This window comes from Heteronotia binoei, chromosome 17 (assembly GCF_032191835.1).
Source record: "Heteronotia binoei isolate CCM8104 ecotype False Entrance Well chromosome 17, APGP_CSIRO_Hbin_v1, whole genome shotgun sequence".
Lineage (NCBI taxonomy): Eukaryota > Metazoa > Chordata > Lepidosauria > Squamata > Gekkonidae > Heteronotia > Heteronotia binoei.
In genome coordinates, this window is record NC_083239.1 from 52,111,101 (window position 1) to 52,124,136 (window position 13,036).

The following is a 13,036-nucleotide window of genomic DNA, read 5'->3' on the forward strand; positions in this document are numbered from 1 at the left end:
GTGGAAACAAAATGCTCAAAAATGTTTAAAAGTTAACGAGGGGGCACCTGTGTGTGTCTCCTTCATTCCCCTCTTGAGAGTTCCGGCACCCCTTTTCCCAGAAAAAAATCCCGGTGTAACCCTCCCCTTCCCACCTCCTCGCACCTAGCTGCCATTGACATTAAATACGTTTGTCTTCGAATTAGGGTTGCCAATCCCCAGGTGGGGGCAGGGGATCCCCTGGTTTGGAGGCCCTCCCCCCGCTTCAGGGTCGCCAGAAAGCGGGGGGAGGGGAGGGAAATGTCTGCTGGGAACTCTTATTATTCCCTATGGAGATTTATTCCCATAAAAAATCATGGAGAATTGATATGCAAGTATCTGGGGCTCTGGGGGGGGGGCTGTTTTTTAAGGTAGAGGCACCAAATTTTCAGCACAGCATCTAGTACCTCTCCCCAAAATATCCCCCAAGTTTCAAAAGGATTCGACCAGGGGGTCCAATTCTATGAGCCCCAAAAGAAGGTGCCCCTATCCTTCATCATTTCCTATGGAAGGAAGGCATTGAAAAGGTGTGCCGTCCCTTTAAATGTGATGGCCAGAACTCCCTTTGGAGTTCAATGATGCTTGCCACAGCCTTGATCTTGGCTCCACCTCTAATGTCTCCTGGCTCCACCCAAAAGTCTCCTAGCTCCACCCCCAAAGTCCCCAGATATTTCTTAAACAGGACTTGGCAACCCTACTTTGAATACTCACCTCTGCAAGAGATGCATTTGCAACCAGGCAGCCACAAGGAAAGCAAAAGATGCCGTGCGCAGCAGCAGAGCAAAATGGGTCGCTATGCCCCAACCAAATCCTCCCTCCCCTCCTTGGGGCTCTCCCCATATCCAAGCAGGGGACACGTACCTTGTAGTAGCGGCTGCTGGTGTTGTTTTGAAAGAGGGTGAGGCACTTGCTATCCAGTCTCCAATAATGGCGCTTCCGCTGGGGGAGGAAAAGAAAAGAGTTTTCAGACGTCACAGAAAGAGAATCCAAAGGAGGCACAAGAATCGCTCAGACGGTCTCCTTCTGGACACGCGTACAGATTCCCACGTGCCCCAGACCTCCGTAGGACTGCTCCCCCCCTGCCATGTTGCTGGCCAGGGGTGGGATTCTAACAGGAGCTCCTTTGCATATTAGGCCACACGCCCCTGATGTAGCCAGTCCTCCAGGAGCTTACAAGGCTCTTTTTTGTAAGCTCTTGGAGGATTGGCTACCTCAGGAGGTGTGGCCTAATATGTATAGGTGCCTCTGCTAGAATCCCACCCCCGTTGCTGGCAAAAGAGCCTGTGGGCACAACTGGAATTCCAACAGGGCACGGTGGGCGCAGCAACAAAATGGCTGCTGGAGGCGGGGTCAGGCTTCCGTGGAACCACTTCCCCCCTGCCCTGTTGCTGGCAAAAGAAAAGCAGCTAAACAGCGTCATTTGGATAACGAGTCCCCACCCTTTTTTAACCTGCGGGCACAACTGGAATTCCAACAGGGCACGCTTGGTGCAGTGAGAAAACGGCCGTTACAAAATGGCTGCCGCGACAAAGGGCAGTTACAAAATGGCTGCCGCAACAAAGGGCCGTTACAAAATGGCTGCCGCAACAAACGGCCGTTACAAAATGGCTGCCGCAACAAAGGGCCGTTACAAAATGGCTGCCGCGGGAGGCAGAGCCGGCCGCAAAATGGTTGCCACAGCTTCACTTCAGGGACTCCATGGAGATCTTTGTGTTGTGGGGGCAGCTGCTGCCAAAACAGCGCGTTAAAAAAAAATCTGCACAGCCAATCAAAACTCCAACAGTCAACCCAAAAGCCTTGCTGTGCCCTGCCCGCTTGGCAGCAGTGTTCCTCTACGCTGAGTTTGTGTGAGCTAGCTCACAGTTCTTTAGCTTCCGGCTCACACATTTTTGCCTCAGCTCAGGAAAAACGGCCCCAGGGCAAACTAATGGATGCAGGTGCTCACAACTTTAATGCCAGGAGCTCGCAAATTAAAATTTTTGCTCACAAGACTCCACCGCTTAGAGGGCACATTGCTTGGCGGGCCCCAGAAAAGGTACTGGGGGGGCAGAACCGCATCCGCAGGCACTACATCACTGTCTATGGAGTCCAGCGACAAGCAAATAATAATAATAATAATATTTAATTTGTATCCCGCCCTCCCCGCCGAAGCAGAACATAAAATACAAACATTACAATAACAAAAGCACACAGTTTACACAACATATTACAAATTACAATTCGCTTATATATACATACTATTACATTAAAACCATCTAATTAAAACCATCCAATTCAGTTCCAGCAAATTAGTTTGGTGCTACAGTCTCGATGTTACTCATCTTACACTTTTTCGTGGCGACGATGCGAGAGGTTCCACGTTCAGGGAAAGCCAGCTAAAAGAGGGTGGTCTTGCAGGCCCTGCAGAACTGGGCAAGGCTCCGCAGGGCCCGCACCTCTTCTGGTAATTGGTTCCACCAATGGGGAGCTGTGATCAAAAAGGCCCTTTCTCTTGTAGCTTTCCGTTTGGCCTCCTTCGGCCCAGGGATTGTCAATAGATGTTGCGAGCCAGATCTCAGTACCCTCTGGGGAACGTGTGGGGAGAGACGGTCCCTAAGGTAGGCAGGTCCTCGGCCATATAGGGCTTTAAAGGTGATAACCAGCACCTTGTAACGAATCCGGTACACAATTGGCAGCCAGTGCAATTCCTGCAGCCTCAGCTGTATGTGACAATAACAGTCTGGCTGCCGCGTTCTGCACTAGCTGCAGTTTCCGGGTTCCCCTGCCCGCAAGGAGCTTCCACAACTGACAGCAGGGGAGACGACAGAGGAGAGGGAGGGAACAGCGACGGCAAAACAGAGAATCAAAGACGCTAAAGATGCCGCCGCCGTTAGCTCTAGGGACAAAGTCCAGTGCTGCTTCTTGAGATCCAGGGGCCCATGGAATCCACCCATGCCTGAGTCATCCCTATCATAGAATTATAGAGCTGGGAGGGACCTCCAGGGTCATCTAGTCCAACCCCCTGCACAATGCAGGAAACTCACAAATAAAATGGACAAGGTAGTCCCCCTGTGCAAGCACCAGTCGTTTCTGACTCTGGGGTGATGTCGCATCACGACGTTTTCATGGCAGACTTTTGACGGGGCGGTTGGCCCTTGCCTTCCCCAGTCACCTACGCTTTCCCCCCAGCAAGCTGGGGACTCATTTGACCGACCTCGGAAGGATGGAAGGCTGAGTCAACCTGGAGCCGGCTACCTGAAGCCCAGCTTCTGCTGGGATTGAACTCAGGTCATGAGCAGAGAGTTCAGACTGCAGTACTGCAGCTTTACCACTCTGCGCCATGGGGCTGCTAATACCTCCCTCTAAATTCACAGGATCTTCATTGCTGTCAGATGGCCATCGAGCCTCTGGTTAAAAACCTCCAAGGAAGGAAAGCCCACCACCTCCTGAGGAAGCCTGTTCCCCTGAGGAACTGCTCTAACGGTCAGGAAGATCTTCCTCATGTTGAGCCAGAAACTCTTCTGATTTAATTTCAACCTATTGGTTCTGGTCCTACTTTCTGGGGCCATAGAAAACAATGCTGCAGCATCCTCTAGATGACAGCCCTTCAAGTACTTGGAGATGGTGATCCTATCACCTCTCAGCCACCTCCTCTCCAGGCTAAACATCCCCAGCTCCTTCAACCTTTCCTCACAGGACTTGGTCTCCAGACCCCTCACCATCTTCATCGCCCTCCTCTGGACCCGTTCCAGCTTGTCTATATCCTTCTTAAAATGTGGTGCCCAAAACTGAACACAATACTCCAGGTGAGGTCTTGCCAGAGCAGAGTAAAGCGACACCATCACTTCATGTGATCTGGATACTATACTTCTGATGATACAGCCCAAAATTGCATTTGCCCTTTTAGCCACCGCATCACACTGCTGTTCAGCGTATGGTCCACTAAGACCCCTAGATCCTTTCTGCACAGACTGCTGCTAAGACAAGTCAGACTGCTTTGTCCCTTGTCCCTTACCAGGGTGTCCTTGTTGCTGAAATGAACAACCCAGCCCTCCTTCAGAGCCGTACTCGACTTGCGGGTCGTCTGTCGGACAGACTGAACCACTCGCATCAAGGGGATGTACCCTGCGGAACTGGAGAAAGAACGGTACAAGTTGACCTCGGCAGGGCGCAAGGCAATGTAAGTTCAGATCCGACGCTGCACAAAAACCACGGCCCGGAGTTGATTTTAGCAACCTCAGGGTCTCTTAATTGCGGTCTTGCAAAACAGAGACGCAGGCTTCCCAGCTTGCCTTTCAGACCACCAGTTGGACCTCTGAGGAGGAAAGAGCGACGTTGACAAAACTGGCCTTCATCAAAATTTGAGGGCCAGACCCTGACTTTGCAAGCAAGCAGAGAGAAAACAAGAAAACAAGCGGGTTTGGAAAAAGTGCAGAAAAGGGCAACTAGAATGATTAAAGGTTTGGAACACTTTCCCTATGAAGAAAGGTTGAAACGCTTGGGACTCTTTAGCTTGGAGAAACGTCAACTGCAGGGTGACAGGATAGAGGTTGACAAGATGATTCACAGGACAGAGAAGGGAGAGAAAGAAGTACTTTTCGCCCTTTCTCACAGTACGAGAACTCGTGGGCATTCAATGAAATTGCTGAGTAGTCGGGTTAGAAAGGATAAAAGGAAGTCCTTCTTTACCCAAAGGGTGATTAACACATGGAATTCACTGCCACAGGAGGTGGCGGTGGCTACAAGCATAGCCAGCTTCAAGAGAGGATTGGATAAACATGTGGAGCAGAGGTCCATCAGCAGCTATTAGTCACAGCTTATTGTTGGAACTCTCTGTCTGGGGCAAGTGATGCTCTGTATTCTAGATGCTTGGGGAGAGGCAACAGTGGGAGGGCTTCTAGTGTCCTGGCCCCACTGGTGGACCTCCTGATGGCACTTGGTTTTTTGGCCACTGTGTGACACAAAGTGTTAGACTGGATGGGCCACTGGCCTGATCCAACATGGCTTTTCTTATGTTCTTATATGACCCAGAGTGTTGGACTGGATGGGCCATTGGCCTGATCCAACAGGGCTTCTCTTATGTTCTTATGTGACACAAAGTGTTAGACTGGATGGGCCATTGGCCTGATCCAACAGGGCTTCTCTTATGTTCTTATATGACACAGAGTGTTGGACTGGATGGGCCATTGGCCTGATCCAACATGGCTTCTCTTATGTTCTTTTGTGACCCAGAGTGTTGGACTGGATGGGCCATTGGCCTGATCCAACAGGGCTTCTCTTTATGTTCTTAAGACCATGGGTCCTGGATCTGCATGATGGACCTTCCAACAGCACTGGAGTTTGGACTTGGTGTGACACAGAGCGTTGGATTGGGTGGGAACCTCGGCCTGATCCAACACGGCTTCTCTTATGTTCCCCTCCAGCAAGCCAGGGGCAATAAGCTACCCGCCACCCAGTCTGCGAATATACGTGTCCCCGTTGCTTGAGGGAGAGGTGAAAGGGTGAGCCACAGAGTCAGCAAAGGACAACAGAAGGAGTGCTACGGTCAAGAAGCAATGAGAGCCCTATATTCTCCCCTTTCAAATGTCAGGTGTCCTCCTGGGTGCTGAAATGCATCAGGTTTGTGTCTACAGCACGCCCACCTGGCTGTTAAAAGCACTTCACTCATTCTAAAAGGGAAAATCTTTCATAGGCGTTTGCTTTCAATACTCCTCTACAGAGCTGGATTAACAATTAGGCCAAATAGGCACTGGCCTATGGACCCCCATGTATTAGGGCCTCCCCACCACCACCACCACCTTTCCCCCCTTCCAGCCTGCACAGCGACTGAGCCGCTCTTTGCCCAGCTTGCCCGGTGCGGCTGCCGCTGGCATCGTCACCAAGTTTGCCTCTCTCTGCCTCTCCCCCGCAGCTTTGTCAAAGGGGCTTTTGAGAAGGGGCCTGCAGGCTGCAGTGAAGGCCGTGGGTAGTGGGGGCTCTGAGATAATTTGCAAGGGGCCCCCCCAAGATCTCTGCTGCCTAGGGGCCTCCATGGGGTTTAATCCGGCACTGCTCCCCTAAGGGAGAAATGGAGGAGGGGTGGGGGGGGAAAATGTATTTTTCCTTTTTTTCCCCCTTTTTTTCCTGGGCCTTCAGATCTCTCGGGATGGCCCTCCTCACCCCTGGGATTTGCTGATGTCATCGGGGTCTTCGTCCACGTGGAGCTCGTTCTCCGAGTGGGACCCGGGGATGATGCCAGAGTCGTCCGATTCGTCCATGAGGGAGTTCTTCTCCGCCTCGCTGAGATCGCTGACGTCTTCCATTGGTACATCTGGGGAGGCAAGGGGGGTGGGGAGACAGACAGACATTTGGTCACTAGTACAGCACAGGGTGGGGTGACCCCTACAACAAGGCAAGTTTGGGGGGATTACGCGTGGAGGGGTCCCACCCTTCACCCTCTCCCCAGGAGCCTAATTATTTCTTTTTGTTAATTTGTATTCCGCCCTTTCCCACGTGCGGGCTCAGGGCGGATAACAACAAAAGTTAAAATCGACAAGCTAAAACCAGAAGGTACAATAAGGCAGACAACATATCTGTCACAGGCGACGGTTTCCAATTGGGCACATTATATATATCAATACAGCAGTAGGCCTGGAGATGGAATAACAGATTCAAATAAGATAGCATTGTGACAGGTAAGGGAGGCCAAGCGGATGGAAATAAGGACGTCCGCTGCCTCGACCGAAGGCCCGTTGGAATAGCTCTGTTTTGCAGGCCCTACAAAATGGAATTAATTGAGGTAGGGCCCGGATCTCCACAGGGAGCTGATTCCACCAGGTGGGGGCCAAAGCCAAAAAGGCCCTGGTCGAGGCAAGTCAAACGCCCTTCAGGCCAGGGACGTTAAGCTGAGAGAGGGTGACTGGTCAAAGATCACCCCATGAGCTTCACCCCTGGAGCTTACAGTAGGCCCTGTACTAAGAGTCCTCTAAGCTCTTGGAGGATTGGCTCCATCAGGGGGCGTGGCCTAATATGCAGAGGAGCTCCTGCTACAACAAGAGCCCTGCCTACGGTTCATACCCCTGTTCGATCATGAAGCTCATGGGGTGATCTTTGACCAGTCACCCTCTCTCAGCTTACCGTTCCTGGCCTGAAGGGCGTTTGACTTGCCTCGACCAGGGCCAGGGCCTTTTTGGCCTTGGCCCCCACCTGGTGGAATCAGCTCCCTGTGGAGATCTGGGCCCTACCTGAATTAATGCCATTTTGTAGGGCCTGCAAGACAGAGCTATTCCGCTGGGCCTTCGGTCGAGGCAGCAGACGTCCTTATTTCCATCTGCTTGGCCTCCCTTACCTGTCACGACGCTATCTTATTCCAATCTATTATTCCATCTCTGGGCCTACTGCTGTATGGAAATATATGATGTGCCCAACTGGAAACCGCTGCCAGTGACAGATATGTTGTCTGTCTTATTGTACCTTCTGGTTTTAGCTTGTCGTTTTTTTTATGGTTTCATCTTTTGTTGTTATGTGCCCTGAGCCCGCTCGCGGCGTTCTGGCCTCATTCCCCTGGCATTTTCCAACTTAGTTACAACAGCAAGCTTGGACAAACCCAACGCGGCTTCCCAGACGCTCACGTCTTGCTGCAAAACGGTGGGCCAGGACCAGATCTACACGGAGGGTGAAATTAAAAAATGACGCCCCCTTATGGGCCCATTCTATCTTACGGGTCCATAGGATAGAATGGACTCCATACCTAATTGAGTGCCCCCCCTGGCAGTGCCCCCCCTAGATCCAGCCCTGCTGAGGGCAAGAGGGTGGGATGTGGGCTGCTATGGCTTCTCAGGAGGGGTGGGTGGTTTGACCTACAACTGTCAAACCTCCCAAATCTCTGTCAAAGGTCCTGCTACCCTTCTCGCTTTGAAGAAAGTTGCTGGAGGAGGAGGGGTAACACAGGTCCATTTAGAAGAAGAAGAAGACTGTAGATTTATACTCCGCCCTTCTCACTGAATCAGAGTCTCAGAGCGGCTTACAATCTCCTTTGTCTTCTTCCCCCCACAACAGACACCCTGCGAGGCAGGTGGGGCTGAAAGAGCTCTCCCAGAAGCTGCCCTTTCAAGGACAGAGGCTCAGAGTGTCCTACGATCTCCTTTCCCTTCCTCCCCCACAACAGACACCCTGTGAGGCAGGTGGGGCTGAGCTCTCCCAGAAGCTGCCCTTTCAAGGACAGAGGCTCAGGAAAAAGGAAAGGTCCCCTGTGCAAGCACCAGTCGTTTCTGACTCTGGGGTGATGTTGCTTTCACAACGTTTTCACGACAGACTTTTTACGGGGTGGTTTGCCATTGCCTTCCCCAGTCATCTACACTTTCCCCCCAGCAAGCTGGGTACTCATTTGACCGACCTCGGAAGGATCGAAGGCTAAGTCAACCTCGAGCTGGCTATCTGAAAATCCAGCTTCTGCTGGGGATCGAACTCAGGTCGTGAGCACAGCTTGGACTGCAGTACTGCAGCTTTAACACTCTGTGCCACAGGGCTCTTATTACAGAGGCTCAGAGTGGCCTACAATTTCCTTTCCCTTCCTCTCCCATAACAGACACCCTGTGAGATAGTTGGGGCTGAGAGAGCTCTCCCAGAAGCTGCCCTTTCAAGGACAGAGGCTCAGAGCGGCCTACAATCTCCTTTCCCTTCCTCCCCCACAACGGACTCCCTATGGGGCTGAGAGAGCTCTCCCAGAAGCTGCCTTTTCAAGGAAGAGCTCTGCGAGACCTATGGCTGACCCAAGGCCATTCCAGCAGGTGCAAGTGGAGGAGGGAGGAATCAAACCCGGTTCTCCTAGCTAAGAGTCCGTGCACTAAACCACTACACCAAACTGGCTCTATTTAGCTGTGCTTCCCCCCACCCCCACTTTCGGCAAGAAGGGCAAATGCTCACCGCTGCCATTAAACTGCGCTTCCCCAAGGCAATCGTTCGGGACCCGAGTCGCGCAACGCTTATGGCAGTTGAACTTGCAATCTGAAAAGAAAATGGGAGGGGGCGGGGAAAAACAGTGGCAGTCAGGTTCCCAATTCGCACACCCAGCAACACCTCTTCTCCCGCCTGCCTACCTGCCCGTGAACTGGCATTCATGCCCTTTGTAATAACTGCCTGCAATGCATTAAGCTGCCACCAGGTGGAGAAGTTGTGTTTTCCCCGCAAACGATGCTCCTCTCGCCTCCCCACGTCCCAAACTCATCGGTTCCTAGCAAAATAACAAAGGTAAGCAGACGGCATTTCTAATCCGTGACACGTACAGAATTCATGAGATTGTCTTCCTCCATTTAAATGTCTGCTAGGCACTCCATTATTCCCTACAGAGAACGATTCCCATTGATCCCATTGAGAATTGATCCGCAGGTATCTGGGGCTCTGGGGGGGGCTGTCTTTTTAGGTAGAGGCTCCAAATTTGCAGCATAGCATCCAGTGCCTCTCTTCAAAACACCCTCCAAGTTTCAAAAAGATTGGACCAGGGGGTCCAATTTTATGAGCCCCAAAAGAAGGTGCCCCTATCCTTCATTATTTCCAGTGGAGGGAAGGCATTTAAAAGATGTGCTGTCCCTTTAATTGTGATGGCCAGAACTCCCTTTGGAGTTCAGTGATGCTTGTCACAACCTTGCTCCTGGCTCCACCCCCAGAGTCTCCTGGCTCCACCCCCAATGTCCCCAGATATTTCTTGAATTGGACTTGGCAACCCTATCCACACCCCAAGCAGAAAACGAGATCCACGGGCTTCTCGCATTCTCACTGGTTCCTCAGGACTCACAACAGCCGAGTCTATCTCTTCCCCACTTCACCCACCCACACTGTGTCTGCTGCCCCCCTCACCCGGTGTCATGAGCCCTGACGAGGAGGAGCTGGAAGGGTTAACAGACCTGGAAGAGTTGCCAGCCAGTTCCTCAGCTGAACAAACAGCAGCTGGCCCATCAATCACTCTCTAGGCAACAGTGTCAGCTGTTGACGATCAATCTCCTCCAAGCTTTCCTCCTCCCATCTCAAGAGTTCGGAGCAGGCTCCGGAAAGGACTTTCAGAGCGAAGACATGAGGCACGCCAAGGTTTCAGATCTCTCAGCCCTGAGTTCTAGCAGAGTCACTGCCACCAGGGAGCAGGCTGATTGAGACTCCCATATAGCTCCCACGCAGGACCTGGTAACCTTGTGGAAGCAACAAGTCTATTCTGTGGCTTGCATCCACGCTGCTTCCCAATTCCTGATCCTGACCTGCTTGATTTCCTTGGCACCCTGACCTTTTGGCTTTTGGACGTTACTTCTGATTCTGGTTTGTGATTCTGCATTGGTGACCTGGCTCCTGCTTGACTTCCTGGACTTTGACCTTGGACTGGCTTTGGACTCCTGCCTGCCTGCACCCTGAGAACGTGACAGTCAGCTTCTGTTAACTCAAGGCTGGCTACACGGGGCTCCTCTTCTCCTGAGGAGTCCTTGCTATCGCTGAGCCCTGACCGACTCATGCCGACCTTATTGGTCACCTCAGACAGGCCCATAGCCAGAATATGGGGGAAAACTTTGGATGGAGGGGGCCCCCCACTCTGGCCCTGATCTCCACGCTGCTCCGGTGGCCCCGCCCCCCTCTGTGCGGCACCTCCCCCTCCTTTCCAACTCACCAATGCGGCAAAACAGGGAAGAGCAGGCTTCAGGGGCTCTTTCAAGATGGCCCCCCCACCAGTCACGTGACAGGCGGGAAAAAGCCGCTCTGAGGCCGGCGGTTCCTATGCCGGCTTTCCAGTGCGCTCAGCAAGTTCAGGGAGCAGGCTAATTGAGGCTCCTATATAGCTCCCACCCACGACCTGGTAACCTTGTGGAAGCAACAAGTCTATTCTCTGGCTTCCATCCACGCTCCTGCCTGATTCCTGATCCTGACCTGCTTGGCTTTTGGACACTGACTTCTGGTTCCAGTTTGTGATTCTGCATTGGTGACTTGGCTCCTGCTTGACTTCCTGGACTTTGACCTTGGACTGCACCCTGAGATTGTGACACCCCCGCCCCCAGCGTCCCGGATCCCTCCCCCCACCTCACCTTTGCATTGCAGCCCTTGGCGGAAAAGACCCTTGAGAAGTTTCTTGCAGAACTGGCAGACGGTGGGGCGGGTGTACGAGTGGATGAGGAAGGTGTGGGGCACTTTGACCTTCGTCAAGAAGAGCTTGTCCAGTTCGATGGGGCGGCCGACGTACGTGGAGGATGTCAGACGGCGAGGGAGCAGCTCGGTCGAACTCCGGCTCTGGGAGGGAAAGCAGGGGGGGAAGGGTCAGGCAGGAGCAAACCCTCAAAAGTCTCGGTACAGGGAAGTCAGGTACCCCACGTTCTGCCTGAGCAGTGTTCCCTCTAGGGCTCTAACCCACCTCACAGGGTCGTTGTGAGGGAAAAAATGGAGGACAGGAGAACGATGTAAACTCCTCTGGTCCCCCTCTGGGGAGAAAGGTGAGATACGAATGAATTAAATAATATATCTTCCCTAAAATAAGCAGAGTTGGTTTTTATACTTTGCAACGTGAAGGAGTCTCAGAGCAGCTTCCAAACTCCTCCCCTTCCTCTCACCACAACAAAGACCCTGTGAGGTAGGTGGGGCTGAGAGAGCTCAGAGAGAACTGTGACTGATCCAAGGTCACACCAGCAGGCTCATGTGGAGGAGTGGGGAATTAAACCCGGTTCTCCAGATTAGAGTCCTCCGCTCTTAACCACTACACCAAACTGGCTCTCTAAAAGAAGATGATATTGGATTTATATCCCACCCTATACACTGAATCTCAGAGTCTCAGAGCGGCTCACAATCTCCTTCCTCTCCCCCACTGTAGCAGGGAAAACCTATTCATACATTACCAAATTCTGCCGGATCAATAACGGAGGCCGCGGACACGAGGGATCAGGAAAACAGCTTCTTTATTTAACGTGCATAAGCGCTCTATACACGGGCATCAGAGAGAGAGTCTGGACTCCCACCCTATACACTGAATCTCAGAGTCTCAGAGCGGCTCACAATCTCCTTCCTCTCCCCCACAACAGACACCCTGTGAGGTGGGTGGGGCTGAGAGGGCTCTCACAGCAGCTGCCCTTTCAAGGACAGAGGCTCAGAGCGGCCTTCAATCTCCTTTCCCTTCCTCCCCCACAACAGACACCCTGTGAGGTGGGTGGGGCTGGAGAGGGCTCTCCCAGCAGCTGCCCTTTCAAGGACAACCTCTGCCAGAGCTATGGCTGACCCAAGGCCATTCCAGCAGCTGCAAGTGGAGGAGTGGGGAATCAAACCCGGTTCTCTCAGATAAGAGTCCACGCACTTAACCACTACACCCAACTGGCTCTGTTATGGTCTTAGGGGCCAAAAGCAGGGCAGTTTCTCCACTGCCAAATTGACATAACCACTCACAGCATTCTGTACCTTCTGGAAGATTCTAAATCCGTCATCCTTCAGTTAACTATGAAATCCTCTCTTCTGAATGCCACGCCTGATGGTTTAGAGGCCCCTATCCTGTCAGCAAGGAAGCTGGTTGGGTGGTTTTCGATCACTGGCACAAGCCCCTTTCCTCCACACACATGCACACATTATATTTTAAGATATCAAGTTTCTAGTCCCTGCCGGACGTAACTCGGGCATCCGAGTGAGGCCATTCCCGCCTCAGCAGAGAGAAGAGGCGTTCCTCACCAGGTCATTGGGGCCGTAAGGCAGGGACTCCGTGATCGAAAGGCGCAGAGACTGGGAGCTGACCAGCGAGGTGGAAGACAGACGCCTCTTGCGGGCACCGCTACAGTTGTTGGGGATGCGGAAGGCACACCGCTTGTGGTAGTTCAGGCCGCACCCTGGGAGACAAAACGAACCAAAGACGAACACTGAAATTGGTGGAAAGCGAAGCATCTTTTAGTCCAAAAGCTGCCTGCAACTCTGAGTACAACTATACATCCACAGTATTCCAATATATTTCTCTTTTAGAACAGTGTATCAGAATACTGGGGTTTTTTGTACTGACATACTCAAACAAGGGATATTGGCTGTTTATCTTATTACACATACTAACCCACCTTCCACT

At 52.3% G+C, this 13,036-nt stretch overlaps 1 protein-coding gene across 1 annotated transcript in view; it reads right to left on the reverse strand.

Annotated features, from left to right (window-relative positions):
- Positions 1-13,036, reverse strand: part of PRKD2 (protein kinase D2) — a 64,259-nt gene that overhangs the window by 22,696 nt on the left and 28,527 nt on the right. Inside the window, exons 4-9 of the mRNA XM_060258257.1 lie at positions 12,655-12,809; positions 11,037-11,238; positions 8,902-8,982; positions 6,157-6,307; positions 4,013-4,130; positions 880-957 (exon numbers count right to left, since the gene is read on the reverse strand). Of these exons, the coding sequence (XP_060114240.1) occupies positions 880-957; positions 4,013-4,130; positions 6,157-6,307; positions 8,902-8,982; positions 11,037-11,238; positions 12,655-12,809 (785 nt within the window). The remainder of the gene's footprint in view (positions 1-879; positions 958-4,012; positions 4,131-6,156; positions 6,308-8,901; positions 8,983-11,036; positions 11,239-12,654; positions 12,810-13,036) is intronic.